Source organism: Gossypium hirsutum, chromosome A13, assembly GCF_007990345.1.
Source record: "Gossypium hirsutum isolate 1008001.06 chromosome A13, Gossypium_hirsutum_v2.1, whole genome shotgun sequence".
NCBI lineage: Eukaryota > Viridiplantae > Streptophyta > Magnoliopsida > Malvales > Malvaceae > Gossypium > Gossypium hirsutum.
In genome coordinates, this window is record NC_053436.1 from 48,093,567 (window position 1) to 48,115,274 (window position 21,708).

The window sequence follows — 21,708 nt, forward strand, 5'->3', positions numbered from 1 at the left end:
TTAAAACACAACCAAGACGAATTGATGACGCGTCACTATAGATCACAAATTCTTTCCTCGACTCGGGTTGCACTAACACTGGTGCTTTGGTCAACCGCTCTTTCAACTTCTCAAAACTTTGTTGACACTCTTCAGTCCAATCAAACTTAACATTCTTTTGCAACAGCTTAGTCATAGGAGAGGCGATCATCGAAAATCCCTCAACAAAGCGTCGATAATATCTAGATAAGCCCAAAAAGCTTCTAACCTCAGATACATCCTTCGGCAGTTTCCAATTAACAATTTCCAAAACTTTGCTCGGATCAACCCGAATACCATCACCCGAAACTACATGTCCCAAAAATCTGACTTCATAAAGCCAAAATTCACTTTTACTGAATTTAGCAAACAATTTCTTTTCTCTTAAAATCTGTAATACCATTCTTAAATGTTCAGCATGCTCGGACTTATTTCGAGAATAAATCAAGTTATCATCTATGAACACAACTACAAACCTATCCAAGTATGGCCGAAAGATTTGATTCATCAAATCCATAAAAATAGCCGGAGCATTGGTTAAACCGAAAGGCATCACAAGGAATTCGTAGTGTCCTTACCTCGTCCTGAAAGTGGTTTTTGGCACATCCGACTCTTTAACTCTCAACTGATAGTAACCGAATCTCAAATCAATCTTTGAAAATACTGTCGCCCCTTTTAACTGGTCAAACAAATCATCGATTCGCAGAAACGGATACCTGTTCTTTATGGTCACCTTGTTGAGCTGTCGATAGTCAATACAAAGTCTCATGGATCCATCCTTTTTCTTTACAAACAACACGGGGGCACCCCAGGGGAAACTCGGTCTCACAAACCCCTTATCTGTTAACTCTTTCAACTCAGCTTTTAATTCTTTCAATTTAGTCGGAGCTATTCTGTATGGAGAGATCGAAATTGATGCAGTTCCAGGTAATAAATCAATAGCAAACTCTACCTCTCTGATCGGAGGCAACCCCGGCAATTCTTCTGGAAATACATCCGGGAACTCGTAGACTACCAGTATTGATTCAAGCTTCGACTCAGACATTTTAGTATTTAATACATAATCAAGATAAGCTTCACACCCTTTTCGCATATATCGCTGAGCAGACATATACGAAATCACCATGGGCAATTTATTTGATTTATTTGTTTCCACCCGAAGAATTTCACCATTTTCACATTTCAACTCAAGAGTTTTCTGTCTGCAATTTACTCTGGCATCATGTAGTATCAACCAATCCACACCCAAAATGACATCAAACTCGTCAAATGGTAGCAACATTAGATTAGCCGGAAAATAGTGACCTTGAATCATCAAAGGGCAATTTTTGCAAACCTTATCTACTAACACATATTTGCCTAAAGGGTTTGACACTTTAATCAAAAATTCAGTAGATTCTATAGGCAAGCTCTTACTAGATACCAAATTCACACAAACATAAGAATGAGTAGATCCGGGATCAATCAATGCAATGACAATAATATCATAAAGAGAAAATGTACCAGTGATCACATCAGGAGATGATGCCTCTTCCCGAGCACATATGGCATAAGCTCTAGTAGGTACTCTAGCTTACGGTCTCCCAGTTAATTCCTTTGTCACACTTCGACTGCTAGCTCCACTTCCAGTATTTCTCGGAGGTCTACCTCTATTAGCAGCACTAGTCTGTCTGGCACTCTGAAATTTTTCTTCTTCAACCCTTTTTGGAAAATCCTTAATATAATGTTCTCAGGAACCACATTTGAAACAAGCCCGGCTAATCGTCCAACACTCCCCGAAATGTTGTTTACCACAGTGCTGACGCTAGGGTCTATTAGATCTCACATTACCTACACTCGCTATTGAAGTAGCTTGAGCTTTAGAACCCGAATATGATCTCCCACGATCCCGATACGAATTTCCAGTTGAAACAGTCCACCGAGGATTCATTTCTTTAGACTTCTTTGACTGAGATTGGAATGACTTACTCATTGGTCTCTTTCTTGCGTCTCTGGCTTCATTCACAGCTTTTCTCTTCTCGTTACTCAGTTCTTTAGCTTTACAAGCTCAACCGACCAATACCACAAACTCTTTCAACTCTAAAATCCCAACTAGTAGCTTGATGTCTTCATTTAGCCCATCCTCGAACCTCTTACACATAATAGCTTCGGTGGACACACACTCCTGGGCATACTTGCTGAGTCTGACAAATTCACGTTCATATTTTGCCACAGACATTTTACCTTGTTTCAGCTCAAGGAACTCTTTCCGTTTTTGATCAATGAACCGCTGGCTTATATACTTCTTTCTAAACGCCTCTTGGAAGAAATCCCATATAACCCTTTCTTTTGGAACCACAGATACCAATGTCTTCCACCAATGATATATCGAATCCCTTAATAAAGATATAGCACATTTCAAACATTCTTCGAGAGTGCAAGAAAGCTCATCGAATACCCTGATAGAATTTTCAAGCTAGAACTCTGCTTTCTCGAGATCATCATCTATATTAGCCCTAAATTCTTCAGCCCCTTGATTTCGAATTTTATCAACTGGGGGTTTGCTCAATCTTACCATTTCGGCACCTTGAGGAACTACAAGAACTGGTTGAGGAATAGGAAGGGGTGGAGGAGGCTAAGCGTTCGGATTTGCCCGAATAAATTCTGTGTACCAATTACTCATCATATGGAGAAAGGCTTCCCGGGCCTCATCTCCCTGATCATGTGTCTCATGCCTGCTCTCAACTAGCGCAGTCCCTTGTGCGGGAGCCGGCGCATTACTTTCTACATCATCAGCTACAGCTCGGTCGGGATCCATTTACTATATAAAAACACGATTTAAATTGTCAAGAGTCATCACACTATCATAATATAATTATGGCATGTATAGATAGACTTCAACACACAGTACGTAAATTTGAGAACCGCCTAAACCTCGGCTCTGATACCAATAAATGTAACACCCCTTACCCATGTTCTAAGCCGGAATAAGGTATGGAATATTACAGATCACGAAAACATGAATTCACACATTTACCTGATCTTACATAATTAATTCCTCTAGTTTGAACAAAAATAGATAACATTAACAGATATACATAAATACAAGTAAATTATCAAATTTTGAAAAGTAATATTTTAAACCAAGTTAATTATGACATATAACAAAATCATTCATCCCTCTATACATGCCATAATTCCAAAATAGTGTTTACAAAATACCAAAAAATATTGATAGTGTGAATGGGTCTCCGACGATCTCCAAATCTCGAGCTAGCTTAGTAACTCTATAAGACAAGAAAAAGAAAAGAAGGTAAGCATATAGCTTAGTAAGTAAGTATGAAATTGATATTCAATTTATCAAAGTAAAACAATCATACTAGTATATAATCACATATTCAGGACAGGCTATTTTCTGGAGTCCCAGTAAAAAAAATCATATCTCAAGCTAAAAAACTCGAAATCCAATTCCGTAAATTTTCCCTGAAACTAGACTAATATGTCTACTTAATTATTTTTTTCTAGAATTTTTGGTTGGGCCAATTAGTACAGTTTATTAGTTAAATTCTCCCCTGTTTCAGGGTACGACTACTCTGACCCCTGTGCACTACGAACCAAATTTCTCCCTGTACAGAATTCCAACGACCATGCCGTTTGTTTTCCTTAAAAAATAGACTCAATAAGGAATCCATGCATGTAAGGTATGACTCTTAATAATTTTTCTAAAAATTATGGTTAATTTCTAAAGTCAGAATAGGGGACTTCAAATTCATTCAGACCCTATTACAGAAGAATCCAAATATTACACAATATAGAATTCCTTTGCTTCCCCTGTTTCTTTTATGTGAAAATAGACTCATTAAGCTTTATTTTCATATATCATTTTTATTTTTATTCAACTTCCACGATTTTTGGTAAATTTTTTAAAATCATGTAACTGCTGTTGTCCAACACTGTTTTATTTCTAACATTCACTCTTGCATAACTCCACCTAGTCCCTTTTGTTATACCAGAATTTACTCAATTATCGAGCACATAGCTCCTAAATTTTCATTAACATAAATTTTCACATATTCACCTTATAATAACTTTCACATATTACCACTTTATCGATTTTCCCCGTTGAACTCAACGGAAAAATAACAAATATACCATTGTTTACACATATTTCCCCCTTCCACACTTATAGCCGAAGCTATCTGATACGCATAGTAGCCTGCACTTAGTACCACACATGCGATCAACAATCTGGTACACGTAGTAGCCTGCACTTTGTACTACACACGTGACCTCATCATCTGATACACGTAGTAGCCTGCACTTAGTACTACACATGCGACTTAACAGTATGATACACGTAGTAGCCTACACTTAGTACTACACACGTGTATTCACAATGGGTCATTCGTATTGTTTCTGTTCCGAAGTTTCAACCGGAAAATCTTTCCTTTTTCATTGTTAACACTTATTTATAATCTAATTAAATTTGCAAATTCCATCATTTAATCATTCTATGGACAGTCACCAATTCATATGATAACAACATAAAATAACATTAAAAAATCAATAAATTATTCATGTACGAACTTACCTCGGTGTAAACTTTAGAAATGTTATAATTTAGTCCGAAAGTTTCTCTTTTCCCCGATCACGACCGATTCCATGTCTTTCTTGATCTATAACAACACATTTAGCTCATTTAACACTCATACTATTTATTTCAATCCAAAAATCACATTATGGAAAAATTACGTTTTTGCCCCCTAACTTTTACAAAATTACGATTTTTCCCCTAGGCTCGGAAATTTAATTTCAGCCCTTATTCTTATGTTTTATGACATGCTGAACATTTTTCTCTTCTATGGAAACATCAAATTCTCACTCTAACATGTACTTATGAACATTAGGTATTTTTACCGATTATGCCGTTTTGCTCGTTTTCACTTAAAACCGAGTATCACAAGTTGTCTAACATAATTTAAAACCTCATTTTCTATCATAAAACACCAAAATACACAAATTTCACCTATGGGTATATTTCCAAATATGAACCCTAGGTTGAATTATTGTTAAGATAAGCTAAATCGAGCTACCGGAATTTCAAAAACATAAAAATCATTAAAAACGGGGCTTGAAATCACTTACTATGAAGCTTGAAAGTTGAAGAAACCCTAACTATGGAGAGAGGTGAAATTCGGCCAAGCTTAATGAAGATGAACACATTTTTGTGTTATTTTTCCCATTTTATTTCATTTAATATACAAATGACCAAAATGCCCTTACTACTAAACTTTCCAAAAATTCCATCCATGTCCAATTTTTGTCCATAGACTTAGAAATTGGTCAAATTGCTATTTAAGACCTCCTCATTAATATTCCAAAGCAATTTCATACTAAAAACTTCTAGAATGCAAGTTTTGTAAATTATTCGATTTAGTCCCTAATTTAAATTTAAGCACTTTATGCATAAATTTTCATCACGAAATTTTCACACAATCATGCAATCATATCGTGAACCTCAAAATAATTATAAAACAATTATTTCCATCTCATATTTGTGGTTACAAAACCACTATTTCGATTAGGCCCTAATTCGGGTTGTCACATTATTCACACTGAATTTGCGAAAACTCACCCCCTCTTTTATTTTATTTTCAGGTGATGCTCAGTAGAAGGTTCGATGTTTGGAGGGATTCTGGGTGGCCGGCTAGCAAGATAATTCGGACTTGATTTTTTTTAAGCATTTAAGTTTTTATTTCTTTTTAAGTGTGTTCAGACCATATTGTAGTAAGGTTTTCATTAGGTTATTATTACTTGAATTATTATTATTTTTATTTTAATTACGAGAAGTTGGTCGTGGATTTCTTAAATTATAGTATGTTTTCTATGTTTCCGCAACTATTTTTTTTAAAAAAAAAATCAAATGTTTTAAACAAGGCTTTCGTAACTGAAAGATTTTTTTTAGGTTAATTAAGGTTTCTTTTATTTTAAGAAGGGTTTTCAATGAGAACACGGTTTTCGTTAAAACACTTCAATGTAACACGCCGGATACGGCCATAACGTCTGGGCCGGGTTTGGGGTGTTACAAGTCAGCTCAAGGCTAAATGATCAATAAAGTCGAAAGAGAATAGAGAAAAGCAGAAGTCCACCAGGACCATGGAACACAGTAAAGGTCTTGTTGATCTACCAATGGTAGAAACCTAATCAGAATACCTAAGTAAGAGGTAGCATGACGGGAACTACATGTCTAATGGACCATCTTACAAGAATGGACTGAAAGAACGAGTACTATAGGGTTACATCGCGGGTACTAGTTCTCCAAGGAAAAGAGGATATTAGGAAGAGATCTTATTATGGTAAGGACCCGTAGTTATGACAAATACTTGGGTACATGCTAACCATCTTTAAACAGAAGTAATAAATACGAGAATCCAGGATGTAAAACAACAATAAATGGGGGTGAGACCTATGAGAGAACATGGTTATGACCAGACCAAGGTTTATATTCGCCAATAAACAACTCAGAGTGAATAAGGCATTGGCTTTGCCAACTGAGTTCGCGAATAGTGAATAAGGCATTGGCTTTGCCAACTGAGTTCGCGAATTCTCTTATGAAATTTAGCTATGAAATTCAGAAAGTTTAATTCTGAGCCAGAAATTCCAACTTCTTAAGATTCACGCAATCTTACACAATTTTTATATACAAATCTCACTGAGTTCCTCTGAACTTATGAAATTTACCATTTGGGTGCAAGGTAGACAAAGACTTTATATCCAGAAGATGAACCAAGCCAGACCCCACTAGTGTTGGAGATGGGCGGGGAGGCCATTTCATGTATATAGAGGGGCACCTTTACAGGCTAAACCTCAGGGATTAAGTTGGTCATACCTGTATGATTGTTTTAATGTAAAGTTTATAAACGTCTATTAACTTATTAAGATAGAAAATTTGAAAAAAAAATAATTTTAGTACGGTACAAATTTTAGTAGAAGTTTAACTTTGAGATTAGATACTGTATAAGTGTGTAAACTAATTAGGTTTGAAATGTTGATAAGTTATTCAGGTTGATGTGACACCCGATACCTGGACTAGGTGATCAAGTCAGGTATAGGGTGTTACATGTTGGTTATTTATTAGATCCACATAAAGGTCAATCTCAAATGGGATATTTATTTTCATGTGAAGGTACTATCATATCATGACATTCAACAAAACTTACATTGGATGCCACCTCTTCAAATCATGTAGAAATAATTGCAATGTATGAGGCAAGCTGAGAGTGTGTTTGGCTAAGATTATTGACCCAATATCTCCAAAAGGTATGTAATTTGCCTTTAGAAGAAAACGTGTCAACTATCTTATACGAAGATAATGCAACATGTATAGCTTAATTGAAGGGTGGCTACATCAAAGGTGATAGAACGAAATATATTTAACCAAAATTATTCTTCACTCATGATTTTGAGAAGAAAGGTGATATAGAAGTTCAATAAATTCGTTCTAGTGTTAATTTAGTAGATCTTTTTACCAAGGCATTGCCAACTTCAATGTTTGAAAGACTACTACAGAAAATTCAAATGCGTCGACTCAAAGATGTAATGTGATGTTCTGATAACCAATGTTTTATCCTACTGGATTTTCTGATATAGTTTTTAATGAGGCAACTTGTAATAATAGATTATGTACTTCTTTTCTTCATTAGGTTTTTATCTTATAGGGTGTTTCCTAATAGAGTTTTTTTTATGAGACATTTTCATTGACGGATATCCAACAGAGAGTGTTGTAAATCCATTGATAAATGGATATCTATAACCCCCTCAAATTTATCTTATTGTAACCGCTAAAGAATGAATGTCCATAACTCCTAAATTCATTATCTTGTAACCCTTAAATCATTTATAGGGTACTTTAATGTTGGTCATTAATGCTTTGTAACTTATGATACTTAAAACCCTACAAATAGAAGGCATGTACAAACTTATTGTTCCTAAGTGAAAGTTGGATAATCCTTTCAGTTCTTTTTCTTTTCTTTTTTTTCCTCTCTTAATCTTTGTATTCTTCTTTTAATTTTATAATAGAAACTATTATATAATTATGAAAATAGTCCCATAATAGGACCCGGTAGCAAAGTGTGTTCAGTCCATCCTTCGTCTCATAACCTCAGCATTGGGACCCATTTGCGAAAGGATCTATCCGCAACGTAGTCAGTGGTAATTTGTGTCCTAACCGTTAACTTTTATAACTGCATTAGTTCAGAAAAAGAAAGGAGCTAGTCTTTTCTATGACGAATATGAGTAAGGGCATCTGTTTCTTTGCATCAATAAGTTTGAAATTGCCTTGTTAACTGCCATTTAATTAAGTAATGTGGTATAAACTTGTCAACTAATCCATTGATGTAATGGCATACACCTGTATTGGCTTTAACTGTATAGTTGAAATAGACTTTGGTAAGAGTACAAGGAACCACCTGTTTCTACCCTTTTATTAAAAAAAAAAGTGAATTAATACTTATAAATTTCGAAATATGTAAATTAACCCTATTAATTTTTTTTTGAAAATTATTATTTTATAGATATACAATAAAAATCTTTTTATTCTATTTTGGTCATCTAACTATTAATTTTTTTAATTTAATTACTAAATTTTTCAAAATTAAATATTTTAGTCACTCTGAACTTATGTGGGCTTTTTTTATTATTGTTTTTGTAACAAAATTAACCCTCTAATGTTTACACATTCTATCAATTTGATCTTAAATATAAAAAATTTAATAAATTTACTCCTCAATATTTAAAAAATTTGTCATTTTAGTTCTAATTGTAAAAAATTTAATAGATTTAACTCTCAATATTTATAAAGCCTATCAATTTAGTCCTAACTCTAAAAATTAAAAATATATATTAAAAGAATTATTATTAGCCTTTTATAACCTATCGAGTAACCCATGTAAAATATTAAAAAAAAAAGTACATCCTCCTTTAAATCACTTGCAATATTTTCTTTTAGTATAATTTTTCACTCTTTTAATGCCTTTTGGATTTTTTTTTTGATTTATCTTGTCTTCAAAGTCTTTTAACAAGTGACTTTAAAAAGAATAACATTTTTCCTATTTTAATATCTCACATGAGTTAAGCAATGAGTTATAAAGGACTAAAAATAAGTTTTTTAAAAAATATTTTTAAAATTTTTAAAGTTAAGACTAAATTCATAGATTTTGTAAATATTAAGAGTTAAATTTATTAAATTTTTAAAAAATTAGAACCAAAATGACAATTTTTTAAACATTGAGAGTTAAGTTTGTTGAATTTTTTATATTTAAGATCAAATTAATAGATTGAGTAAACATTAGAGATCTAACTTTGTAACTATACCGATAAAAAAAGCTCATACAAACTCAGGATGACTAAAATATTTAAATTCAAAAAGCTTAATAACTAAAAAGAATTAATAATTAAGTGACCAAAATAGAACAAAAAAATAGTTGGGTAAACATTTTTATAGCTTAGCCATAAAAATTAATTTTTAGCATGTCCATATCATCATTTAACAGAAAATTTAACAGAAAGACTAATTTGCATATTTAGAAATGTATAAGGGCTAATTTGTCCATTTTTTCAATTGAGGGACCAAACTGCAATCCACCCCTAAGTAAGGGGCTTCCCTGGTACTTTAACCAACCAAATTTCAACTTCAACCTCCACATCCGCTTCCAGTTCCCCTCCACACACACACACACACACACACAACAGAGGAGACTATCTGGGATTTGAACCATAGACTTAAATATGACTCCGTGACGTGATCCAATAGCCATTCGCCCAAACACACGCAAATTTTTACACTGAAATTCCTTCAAGCAATTGAATAGTTTAGTGCAACCTTTTACAAGAAGCAAAGGGAAAAGGAACTGGCCCCTATGTATCAACTCTCTGGAAGTCTTATTTATTTGGATTTTACATGACATTTTCATCTTCCTTCTAGGTATTCACCATGGGGCATTTTCTGCTCAAGACTAAATTGACCCTAATCGAAGGTTTTAAACATATACATGTACCCAAGATCAATAGCACCACGATTAAAGCCATTACAAGTTTTGGAAAATTGATGAAAAAACATATCAACATAGAGATAAATTTAAAACTATTTCAAGTTTCCTACCATTTGTAACAGAAACACAGCAGATTAGCATTTAATTTTCACCCTCCCTGTGCATTGCACATCCCTCTTTCTATACTATCATTTCTGACAAATTCTCACCTATCACAGCAGCCAGAAGCTATTTCTGCTCTACCATTAATTTAAGCTATTTTTGCACCAGCGTCTGGTGGTTTGAGAAAGAAAGTTGAGACATTCAGAAAGAGAATTATGGCATTCTAGGGTTAGACTACGGTCCTATTGGTTCAATCTTTATGCTTGGCACAGAACTCTAGTTTTTTGTGAAAGGGAGAGCATTTACCCGCACTGCAATCACAGGTAAATTCCTGCCCCGAAAAGCACCAAGTTAAGTGACTTTTCGACCAAAGGTAGCCTAGCTTACCCTCCAAGTAGGAATAGATTCTATGAGTCATGATCCAGTTATGATAAGGGGCCTTTCGAGCATTCAAGGACCCTATTCTTATTGAATAGTTCAAATAACTAGTTGAACAAACCTATTCTTTTAAGAATAGCCTCCTCTTATTGAAAAAGGAGCTGAATCATATCATGTCTTCCATAAACCACATCTGCTTCCATGAATTACCATTATATGGAAAGCATTATATGAATTACAATATCATATCATATCATATATACGAATATCACGGCAACTGAGTTATCTAAAGCAACAATCAGTATTACATCCAGCATATCAAGCTTCCTATGTCCACGCAAAATTCAGACAACCAACTCAATTATATCGATTATGCCTTTTCATCACTATGCATATTACTGCACTAAATACCGACCTAACTATAAACAAATATCCAAATTGCTGCAAAAACATTGAAAAATAACTAAAAAGGGGGAAAAAAAACCAAGTGACTGATTAAAAGTATGACAAAAAAGGGCACCTCTTTGTAAAAACCATCATTCAAGCAAAGCAAATGTGTCCCAACTCTTTCAAGCGCCTTCCCTCTCAGCCCTTTCAGAGAAAAGCTTTGTGGCCACCATGTTATCAACAAAGTACTCTCTATAAGGGTGATTCCTAGGAACAAGTTTCCTAACCTTTTCAAAATGCTTCTCAGCCTCATCTTTCTTCTTCATTAAAGAGTAAATAATTCCCATACACAAATATGGCCTAAAATCCCTTGGTTCTTCCTTAACTAAACCCTCATAAACCTTCAAAGCTTCCAAATGGTCCCCTTCAATCACCCGAATTTGTGCAATTAATAACTTAAAATCTCTAAAATCTTTGTTTTTCTTCTCTTTCTTGCACTTCTCCATCGCCCCTTCAATTCTTTTTTCCAGCTCTTTCAACTTTTGACCCGACTCCGAAGAAGCCATTACAAGGCCGTGAAAAGCCTCGACACGAACTGGGTCTTTAGCTAATATCTCTTCGAACTCGTTCTTGGCTAGCGCGAAATCGCCACTGTAGCTATGAATTTGGGCTCTTAACATTGGCCATTCGGTGTCTTCGGGCTCGAGCTGGATCAAACGGTCGATAACTTCGATAGCTTGTGGGAGTTTTCTTGATTTGATTCGGACCTCCATGAGTGACTGTAGAGCTTCAACGTCATTTGGGTACTGAGTCAAGTGTTCCTCAATGGTTTTCTCTTGATCTTCTAAGGAGACATTCGAGTCCGTTTGAGCAGGCTCTACCGTGGGTGTTACCGTTGGGGTGGCGGCGAGGGCGGGTTTCTGGTGGAAGCGCATGAAGAGGAGTGCGGCGCCGGCAGTTATGGTAATGCAAGTGGTTTTGAGTAGAGGGGCTAGCGTTTGGAGGAGGGAAGGTTTGGGGGTTTGATGGAGCGGAACTGATGAAGATGATGAGGAAGATAAAGCTCTGATGGAGGTTAATTTGAACGGTGACGATGACGATGAAGTCCTGAAAGACACAGAAGATGATATGGGTTTAGCAAATGACGGACGTTGGTGATTGAAAGAGAGATGCAGAGGTTGAAGACGGCAGTGTAGTTTAGTAAGAGACTCCATTTCTTAGTGAAAAAGAGAAGGCTTTGTGATTTTTTATTCTCTAAAACCCTGATTGAAGATAAAGCAGAGAAGTTCGAAGCCCTTCAATCACTGAGGATTCCAGAATTTGCGGTTTCTTGTTCTAAAATGGCCGCGTGCATTTGGTTGGACGTGAAATTGAAGCCCGATAAGCATAAAATTAACCCTCCCTCAAGTTTATAAAATACATTTAAGGCCATTGAACCAATAAGCAAGTGTCTCAAGCCCAAAGCAATAATGAATAGACAGTTTCTTAAGCTAAACATACTTTTCGAGTTAAACCAAAATTTACCTTTCACCTTTTTCACTTTTCAAAAGCAAATTTGAGTATTAGATTATTAATTTGGGAATAATCTATATTAATTTTTAAAAAATAAATATAAATATATTATATTATATTATATTAATTACATAAAATATTTAAATTTTAAATTTTATATATCATAATATTAACAATCACTACCACAAATTATTTTATTATATTTGTTCTATAATTTAACTCTAATATTTGTTAATATCGAAATAATAATAAAATGGCACCATAGTAATAATAATAACACGTGAAAATAAAAATACTTTACATTTGAGTCGGTTATAATTTCTTATTAAAATTAAAGTTTACATATTTCATATATTATAATATTAACAAATTTAATATATTACATATCATATCACATCATATCATATCATATCATATCATATATATTTAATATATTAAGGTACATACATTACGTTTGTGACAAGTGGCACATCTATAATTTTTATTTAATATTTTGTTATCCTTGAAATTAGACTTTTTCAAAAAAGTTATCAATGTAATTTCTAGATTATGTTTTAAAAATATTGCAAAAGGTGATTTACGTTTAAATATATGTGATTATATTTTTAGGCTTTCTTTTATTTTATTTTTGAATAAAAACTTATTTTTTCTTATGGTAAAATAAATTATCCTAATTTTACATGAGATAAGTAAAAAGAAATTAATTTTTTAAACTAAACAAATCATATATATTTAATATAACATTATGCATATACTACATTTAGGACAAGTGGCGCATCTAAAATTTTTTATTCAAATTTTTATAGTTTTTCTCTTTTATTTAAATATTTTTTATCCATTAGATTCAATTTTTCAAAAAAAAATTTATCATAATTTGTAGGATTATGTTTTAAAAATAATACAAAAGGTTAAATATATATTATTATATTTTCAGAATTACTTTATTTTTTTGAATAAAAATTTATTTATCTTATGGTAACATTAATTATCCTAATTTTACGTGAGATAAGTAAAATTAAACTAATTTTTTAAACTAAACACATCATATATATTTAATAAAACAAGATGCAGATCACCCTGCCTAAAAAGTAATCTAGGGTTTTAAGTCTACCTTTTGGCACGATTTTCTCTATCTGCCTTTTGGCACAATTTTCTTCTTTTTTTCGTCCTTTTTATTTGTCTGATTCTGATTTGTCTTTTTTTATATACTCCATTTTTTTACTGGGTGTGAGGTTTTGTTTTGAAGTCTGTTATAGAGGAGGAGTTAGCCAATTTGAATTTATTGGATGACGAGGAGGAGGCATTCCAAGAGGAAATAGCGGTGGTAGATTGGAACTATCAGTTTTGCTTGGTGGGGCGCTGCTTAACAGATAGTGTTGTTCATTTTCCTTCTCTACGTAATACTATGGCGGATCTCTGGCATCCAATTGGAAGGATTTGCATCACGGATCTAGGAGACAAACGGTATCTATTCTAATTTTTTAATGATGTTGATGTCCAAAGGGTAGTTGCTGATACGTCGTGGTTCTTCAATAATCACTTGATTATACTGCAAAGAGTTCGAAATGGAGAACACCCATCAGATTTGGCATTAACTTTTACTGATTTCTAGGTACAAGTTCATGAATTACCTTCAGGTTTAATGACTGAAGCTATGGCCAAACGGTTTGGGGACTTTTTGGGAAAATTCCTTGATTATGATAATTCCAGTCCAATTTTGGGGATTCAAAAATATATGCGCATTCGTGTTTGTTTGGATGTAACTGCCTCGTTAAAAAGTAAGAAAAAGATTCATATTGGGAAAACTATGACTGTGTATGCTCGTTTTAAATATGAAAAGTTAAGCTTGTTTTGCTTCATTTGTGGAAAGCTAGGGCATGGCGAGAGTTACTGTCTTTTTTGTCTTAAAATTGAGCCATCAAAAATTATTTTTGGCTGGGATTTATCACTGCGTGCAGTGCCAAGACGACGGAATACGGTGGTGAGTAGGTGGTTGCCAGAAGCTGACGAGTTACTGTGTAGTGATGGAAATATAGAAAGTTTTAGTCAAGACAGTAATTTTAATAAGGAGAAGAATACTGGTTGGAATTTAGGGGGAGATTTTAGGAATCAAGTATGTAATCCTAATTTAATTTCTTTGGGATCAAATCAACAATATCCCACTAATGGACAGAGTAATTGGCGTAATTGACGCAATGGTGATTCGAATATTGCTGAGTTGGTACATCGGCCTATGGATCTGGTCTTGGAGGAGGAAAATGACCCAATAGCTGCGTTGGAAGGAAAAAAAGGGCAGAGAGCTGTAGAGGGTGGTAATGATGTGGGAGGTCCTTTTGACCTAACGGCTAGCTCTGGTGGGTAGAGCAGCCGAGCACTATGAAAATTTTAAGTTGGAATGTTTGTGGTTTGGGGAGACCACGAACTGTTAAAAGGATCAAAAATAAGCTGAAAGCCGTTAATCCCCGAATTTTGTTTCTTATGGAAACAAAATTGTGTGCTAAAAAAATGGAGTTGGTAAGGTTGAAGTGTGGGTTTGAGAATGGAATTGAGATTGGGGCAATAGGAACTAAATGAGGGTTATCATTGGAGTGGAAAGAAAATACGTTGGTGATGCTTAAGAGCTTCTCCTCCTTTCATATTGATGTTGAAGTCAATGATAATGAATGCGGTGAAGGTTGGCGGTTGACGGGGTTCTATGGGAATTCAGATAGTAGGAGTAAAAATGCTTTTTGAAATTTGCTTAGGCAACTAAATCATGATCAAGATATCCCTTGGGTTGTTTTAGGAGATTTCAACGAGATTACAAAATTTTTTGAAAAAAAATGTGGCCGACTTAGATCAGTGCGTCAAATGAATGATTTTTGAATGACTTTAGAGGATTGTAGCCTTAACGATTTAGGTTTTGTTGGACAGTGGTTTACATGGGAAAGAGGGAAATTTTCAGCTACAAATATAAGAGAGCGATTGGATCGTGGAGTAGCTACGCTGAATTGGGTGAATCTGTTTCCAAGCTATTAGTTAAAGCATTTAAGTCATTCCTTTTTTGATTACTATCCCATTCTTTTGGACACTATGCGGATGAGAAGGAATGATCATGGTAATTCTGATAACCTATTTTAGTTTGAGGCCAAGTGGTGTTTGGAAAGTTCTTTTGAGGAGGTGATTAAAAGATTATGGGCCGATTCTTCAGGAAGTGTGCGGTAGAAACTTGAGAAATTGAGTCATCAGTTGCAGCAATGGAGCAGATCCAAGATTAGAAAGGATAAAAAGAATCGTGTGGCTCTAGAAGATCGATTGAATTGCCTCTATAATCAAGAACCTTCTGATGAGATTTTAGCTAAAATTACGGATGTCCAATTAGATATTAACTTGGAGGCTGATAAGGAAGAACTTTTTTAAGAGCAACGTACCCGTGTTAACTGGCTAAAGAATAGAGATTGGAACACCAGCTATTTTCATAAGGTAGCTGTTCAACACTGGTTTCGTGGCCGCATTTTTGAGTTCGTGGATGAGAATGGTAGAAGTTTTTCTTCGACTGAGGGGATGTTAAGGTTTGCTTCGGACCATGTTATTAATCTTTTTTCGGCTTCTGATATAGGTTCGGATGAGCATTTATTCAGTTTAGTTGAAAAAAGAGTTATTGATAGTATGAATGAGGCCTTGCTAACACAATTCACTGAGGAAGATATTGTTAATGCTGTCAAGTCAATGGCGCATTTGAAAGCCCCTAGAGTTGACGGGTTTCCCGTAATTTTTTTTCCAAAGGTACTAGCATATTATTGGGGCCGATATATCTATTTATTGTCTTTCTATTCTGAATGGAGAAACCGCATTAGGAGATATTAATAAGACACGCATCGTTTTGATTCCTAAGGTTGAAAAGCCAAAAAATCTGTCACAGTTCAGACCCATAAGTTTGTGTAACGTTGTTTACAAAATTATCGCGAAGGTCTTGGTGATTCATATGAGTGCAATTTTGGGGAATTGTATTAATGAAGCTTAAGGAGCTTTTATCCTTGGAAGGCTTATTTCGGATAATGTGTGTACAAACCCAATTTTGGGCCCAAAACCCCTAAACCCACTAAGCCAATAGCCCCAAACCTACCTATGCCCACACACACAACAAAAGAAAAAGCTAAGGAAATCCTAGTCGTCAGCACATGCTCCCCACCCCATCCACCACCGACGCCTGCAAGTGGCCTCTGCTCCACCACCGTTTGCCTGCAGCAACAACAGAAGAATAGACAAATATTAAAAGAAAAAGAAATCTAATGGCTATTTAAAAGCCAAATCAAATACCATTGTAAGGATCGACATTCTTTTGAAAATAAAAAGCGAACAACATTGGATTTCAAGTAAAAACAGGGACTTTAGCAACATCAAAAGCAGGGAATAGCCCCATATCAGAGACCGGAGAACCGAAAACAGCAAATCTAAAGTCTATTTTCTCTTTTTTTTTCGAATTTATTTACATATATTATCCCCATTTTTAATAAAACAACACATATATTAAATAAATAAAAAATATATAAAAAAGGAGAAAAATCTACCCACGGGCGATTTCCGGCCACCGTGTACGGTACCGTTTGGTACCCTTATATAAGTCAAAACGGTACCCTTATATAAGTCAAAACGGGCGATTTCCGGCCACCGTGGAGCGGGTACCAAACGGTACTGTTTTGACCTATACGTTATTATTATTTTTTATATATTAACTAATTTAATACATATATTTAGCACATTTATTTTAGTTATATGTCGTTACCCCTGTTATTAATATTTCATCATTTATTTTATTTATATCTTTTTAAATAATAATTTTAAACTTTAGGTTATTTATTATTTGTATTTTGTTGTTACTATTTGTATTTACCATTATTATTACTATTATTTTCCTTTTTTATTACTATTACTAATATCATTCCTTTATTAATTTCTATTATTATTATCACTATTATTAATATAAATATTAATACTCTTATTATTATTTTTATTATTATCATCAATATTATAGTTTTGCCACCACTATTATCATTATCGACATTATTATTATTGTTTTCATCATTATTGTCATTTTTGCGCTATCATGTTTTATATTCCCTTTATTTACTTATGTATTCGATCATTTCATTTTTCTCACATATTTGTTTATATTTACGTATTACTAACCTTACTTCTATGTCATCTTTTCATAATTGCTTGTTATTGTCATTCATTATTACACGTTATTATTAATATCATGATCAGCTTTTATACATTACTATAAATCACATTATGTTTTTACTCAATGCCTTAAAATAATTCTTTCATAAAAGTGATATTCCGTGTTTGGTAATTCGAGATAATGGTGCCCTAACTTACTGGGTTTCGATTTTTCTCATTTAATCTAAATAACGGAATACTCTTTTAAATTGCTATACGAGTTTTGAAAATGCTCATTCTCGGAGGTGCGAAGTGTTGTGCCCTAACTTACCGGGTATGACATTTCGTCACCTCGAAATATGAATTTGTTTTAAAACAAGGGCAATATTCGGTGTTTGAGAATTCGGGAAAACATACCCTAACTTACTGGGTTTCGATTTTTCTCATTTACTCTAAATAATCGAATACCCTTCTAACAAATTAAAATACGTAAGTTTTATATAAAGGCAAGCTTGCTCTCAAAAATTCAAGATGTCGTGTCCTAACTCACTGGATGTGACATTTCATATTTTGAGACGAGAAGGTCTTTAACACTTGAACTTTTTTATAATAAAAAAAAGGATCGTATTTCAAAATTCTTTCAAGTTTTTAAATTTTCGACACTAAGACACTAATTAATCAACTAGGTACCAATTTTGGGTGTATCGAGGGTGCTGATCCTTCCTCGTGCGTAACCGACTCCCGAACCTGTTTTCTTGATTTGCGTAGACCAAAATTGTTGTTTAAATAAATAAAACTATTTATTAAAAACAACCACTTTTACGAGGTGACCCGATCACACCTTGTCAAAAAGGATCGGTGGCGACTCCCTTTTTTTGTTTTCATTTTCAAAATCCAAGTCGATTCCCGTGTTTTTTTTTAAAATGGTTACGACAATGTGCTTATAGCTTATGAGGTTCTTCATTCTCTAAAAATAAAGAAGAGTGGCAAGAAAGGGAACTTTATGCTTAAACTCAATATGAGTAAAGCATATGATCGTATGGAATGGGATTTTTTAGTGGGGATGATGAATTAGCTAGGTTTCATGAGGATTGGATCGTACTCATCATGCGTTGCGTTTGTTCTGTCTCTTACTCCGTGAGCCTTAATGGAGCTAGTAGTGAATGGTTCTCACCTTCAAGAGGTTTACGACAGGGAGACCCTCTTAGCGTTTATCTTTTTCTGATATGTGCTGAGGGTTTTTCTACACTTATTAAGGAAGTTGAGCAAAAAGGTTTGATGAGAGGTGCTCCAATTGGTAGGGAATGATTCTCAATTAATCACTTATTTTTTGCTGATGATTGCATTCTCTTTGGTGATGCTACGTGTGAAGGATCTAGAGTGGTTCGTGATATTATTCGAGAGTATGTATTGGTTTCGGGGCAGCGGGTGAATTTTGACAAGTCGCTTATTTTTTTTGGGGCGAACGTGGAATCTAGCGTCAAAGAGGACATAACCAATTTGTTAGGAGTTCAGGTGGTTTCAAACCCTGTAACTAATTTGTTAGGAGTTCAGGTGGTTTCAAACCTTGAGAAATACTTAGGCTTGTCCATAATGGTGGGCCAAAAAAAACATGGGCTTTTGCTAACTTTGCTAATCAGTTTAGAAAACGAATTGAAGCGTGGAGTTTGCGCTATTTGTCAACGGGAGGGAATGAGGTATTTGTAAAGTTGGTTTTGCAGGCTATACCGCTCTATGTTATGCAATGTTTTCTATTGCCAAAGTCATTATGTCAAAAGCTTGAAAGCATAATGAACAAGTTTTGGTGGTCTAATAACAAATCTGTGAAGGGCATACATTAGAGTAGATGGGAGCAGTTATGTAAACCGAAATGCGCTGGTAGGATGGGGTTTAAAGATTTGGTTTTGTTTAATAAGGCTTTAATTGCAAAGCAGGCCTGAAGTATTTTATCCCAACCTAATTGTTTGTTAGCCAAAGTTTTAAAAGCCCATTATTTTCCTTTCACAGATATACTATCAGCTAAAGTTGGATCTTACCCTTTGTTTACCTGGAGAAGCATTTACAGCGCTCGGGAGTTGATTGCGAATGGGATGTTATGGTGTGTTGGGGATGGAGCTCGTATCAACATTTAGAATGATCCTTGGTTGCCTGGAAGAGGAAACAGTAGAGTTTTAGTTCAGAAAATTATGCCTAGTTAAACTTCTGTACATCAATTGATTGACCATGAGACTTGTACCTAGAATAAGAAGCTAGTTCATACTATAGTTGATGATTCTACAGCAGCTCGTATTTTTTCTATTCCTATTACTGGGAGTAACTCGGAGGACATGTTGGTTTGGAAATTCGAAGGGTCTGGGGAATATACAGTGAAAAGTGGGTATCAGGTTCTAACTACAGAACATCTACAGAACACTATTTCTACTACGACTAATGTTGATGACTACAATGATTTTTACAAGTCATTATGGGCTGTGTACATTCCAAGAAAAGTTAAAATACACATTTGGAGGCTGTTTAACAGTTTTTTACCTCATTTTTGCAATCTGGCGCGAAGAACTCTGAGTGTTGAAGTTATCTGTCCACTGTGTAAGGTTGATCCGGAGGACTCTAATCACCTGATGTGGTCTTGTGATATTCTACAACGTGTGTGGGCATCTTTAAGAATCACGATCCCATCATTTGGAGACTTTTTGTGTTGCAAGGAACGTTTTGTTAAAACTTTCTCTTCAGCAGAAGAACAACAAAAACAATTCATTATGCTTTCCATATGGAGTCTATGGTATCGAAGAAATAAACTAATCCATGAAGGCGTAAAGTTTTCTCTACAGGAATTATTAGGGTTTATTAAAAGGTATGAGCACGAGCTTAGACTTATTTAGGAGAATCACTGTCTGTCTTCTAGATCTATGACAAAAGAAATTTGGAGACCCCCAGACACTAAAGTTATTAAGATCAATGTTGATGCGGCTTTTCAAAGTTCAGTTAGACTCGCTACAACTGTAGCTCTAGCCAGAGATTCAATAGGAGAAATTGTAGGGGCGAAAACTTATCTTTTTACGGATGTTGTTGATGCCTTTGTGGTTGAAGCAAGGGAATGTGAAAGGGCGTTAATTTTTGCAGGTGTGATGGGCTTCCGACGACTGATTGTGAAGGGTGACTCCCTGACTGTCATAAAAAATATCAAGAAAAAGGAGAAGGATAAATCGGTTCTTAGGCAAATTACACATCATATTAGTATCCTAGAATCTCAGTTTGATAACGTTACATACCGTTTTGTGCCCCGTATGGCTAATGGAGCGGCTCACACGTTGGCACTGGAAGGTCGAAGAAGTCAGCGTTTTGGTGATTGGATAGATGGAGTGCCTAATTCTGTGAGGACAATGGTGATGAAGGACCGCTTGGATTGGACTCAGAGTTACCATAGTCCCCTTTAATTTGCTTTGAAAAGTGGAGAAGGTTAGATGAATCTCCAGTTTGGATTCAAAGTTCCGTTCTTCTTCCTTACTAGGTTATTTTTCTCAAGAAGAAGAAGAAGATGGTCGGCTGATATTTGGTTTGGTGGAATGTTGTTGATTGTTTGGTTTTGGGCGATTTTTTTATGGTTTTGGTTGTTCCTAAATGCGTTTATTATCTTGTCTACTTTGATAGTTGGTTTTCTTTTCTTTGTGGCCTTTGTCGTTTCATGTTGCTATTTTATTTCTTTGGTTTTTGTTTGTATTGTCTTTTCGTGTTACTATTTTGCTGAGTTATCTCAGTCTTTTCGCCTGGAGTGAAGTGCTAATAAATATCAGTCAATTTACAATAATAATAATAATAATAATAATAATAATAAAACAAGATACATACACTACATTTGGGACAAGTGGCGCATCTACAATTTTTTATTCAATTTTTATAGTTTTTCTCTTTTATTTAAATATTTTTTATCCATTAGATTCAATTTTTCAAAATTTTTATTGTCATAATTTTTAGGATTATGTTTTAAAAATAATACAAAAAGTAATTTAAATTTAAATATATATTATTATATTTTCAGGATTACTCTTTTTTTGAAAAAAAAATTATTTTTCATATGGTAACATTAATTATCCTAATTTTACGTGAGATAAGTAAAAAAAACAACTAATTCTTTTAAACTAAA

At 34.4% G+C, this 21,708-nt stretch overlaps 1 protein-coding gene and 1 long non-coding RNA gene across 3 annotated transcripts; both read right to left on the minus strand.

Moving 5' to 3' along the window:
- Positions 1-10,794: 10,794 nt before the first annotated feature.
- On the minus strand, positions 10,795-12,301 carry LOC107925631 (protein SLOW GREEN 1, chloroplastic). The gene has a single exon (XM_016856340.2). The coding sequence runs from the start codon at positions 12,125-12,127 to the stop codon at positions 11,096-11,098; it is 1,032 nt and encodes a 343-aa protein (XP_016711829.1). The 5' UTR covers positions 12,128-12,301; the 3' UTR covers positions 10,795-11,095.
- Positions 12,302-16,390: 4,089 nt separating this feature from the next.
- On the minus strand, positions 16,391-21,194 carry LOC107938851 (uncharacterized). Of its 2 annotated transcripts, none has more exons than XR_005908001.1 (4): positions 20,837-21,194; positions 20,097-20,728; positions 19,604-19,715; positions 16,391-16,646 (listed from the first exon to the last, which is right to left on the minus strand). It is a non-coding gene; the product is annotated as an uncharacterized lncRNA (long non-coding RNA). The 2 variants fall into 2 exon arrangements; XR_005908000.1 differs by having other exon boundaries at positions 20,097-20,732; positions 20,837-21,193.
- Between the last annotated feature and the right edge of the window lie 514 nt (positions 21,195-21,708).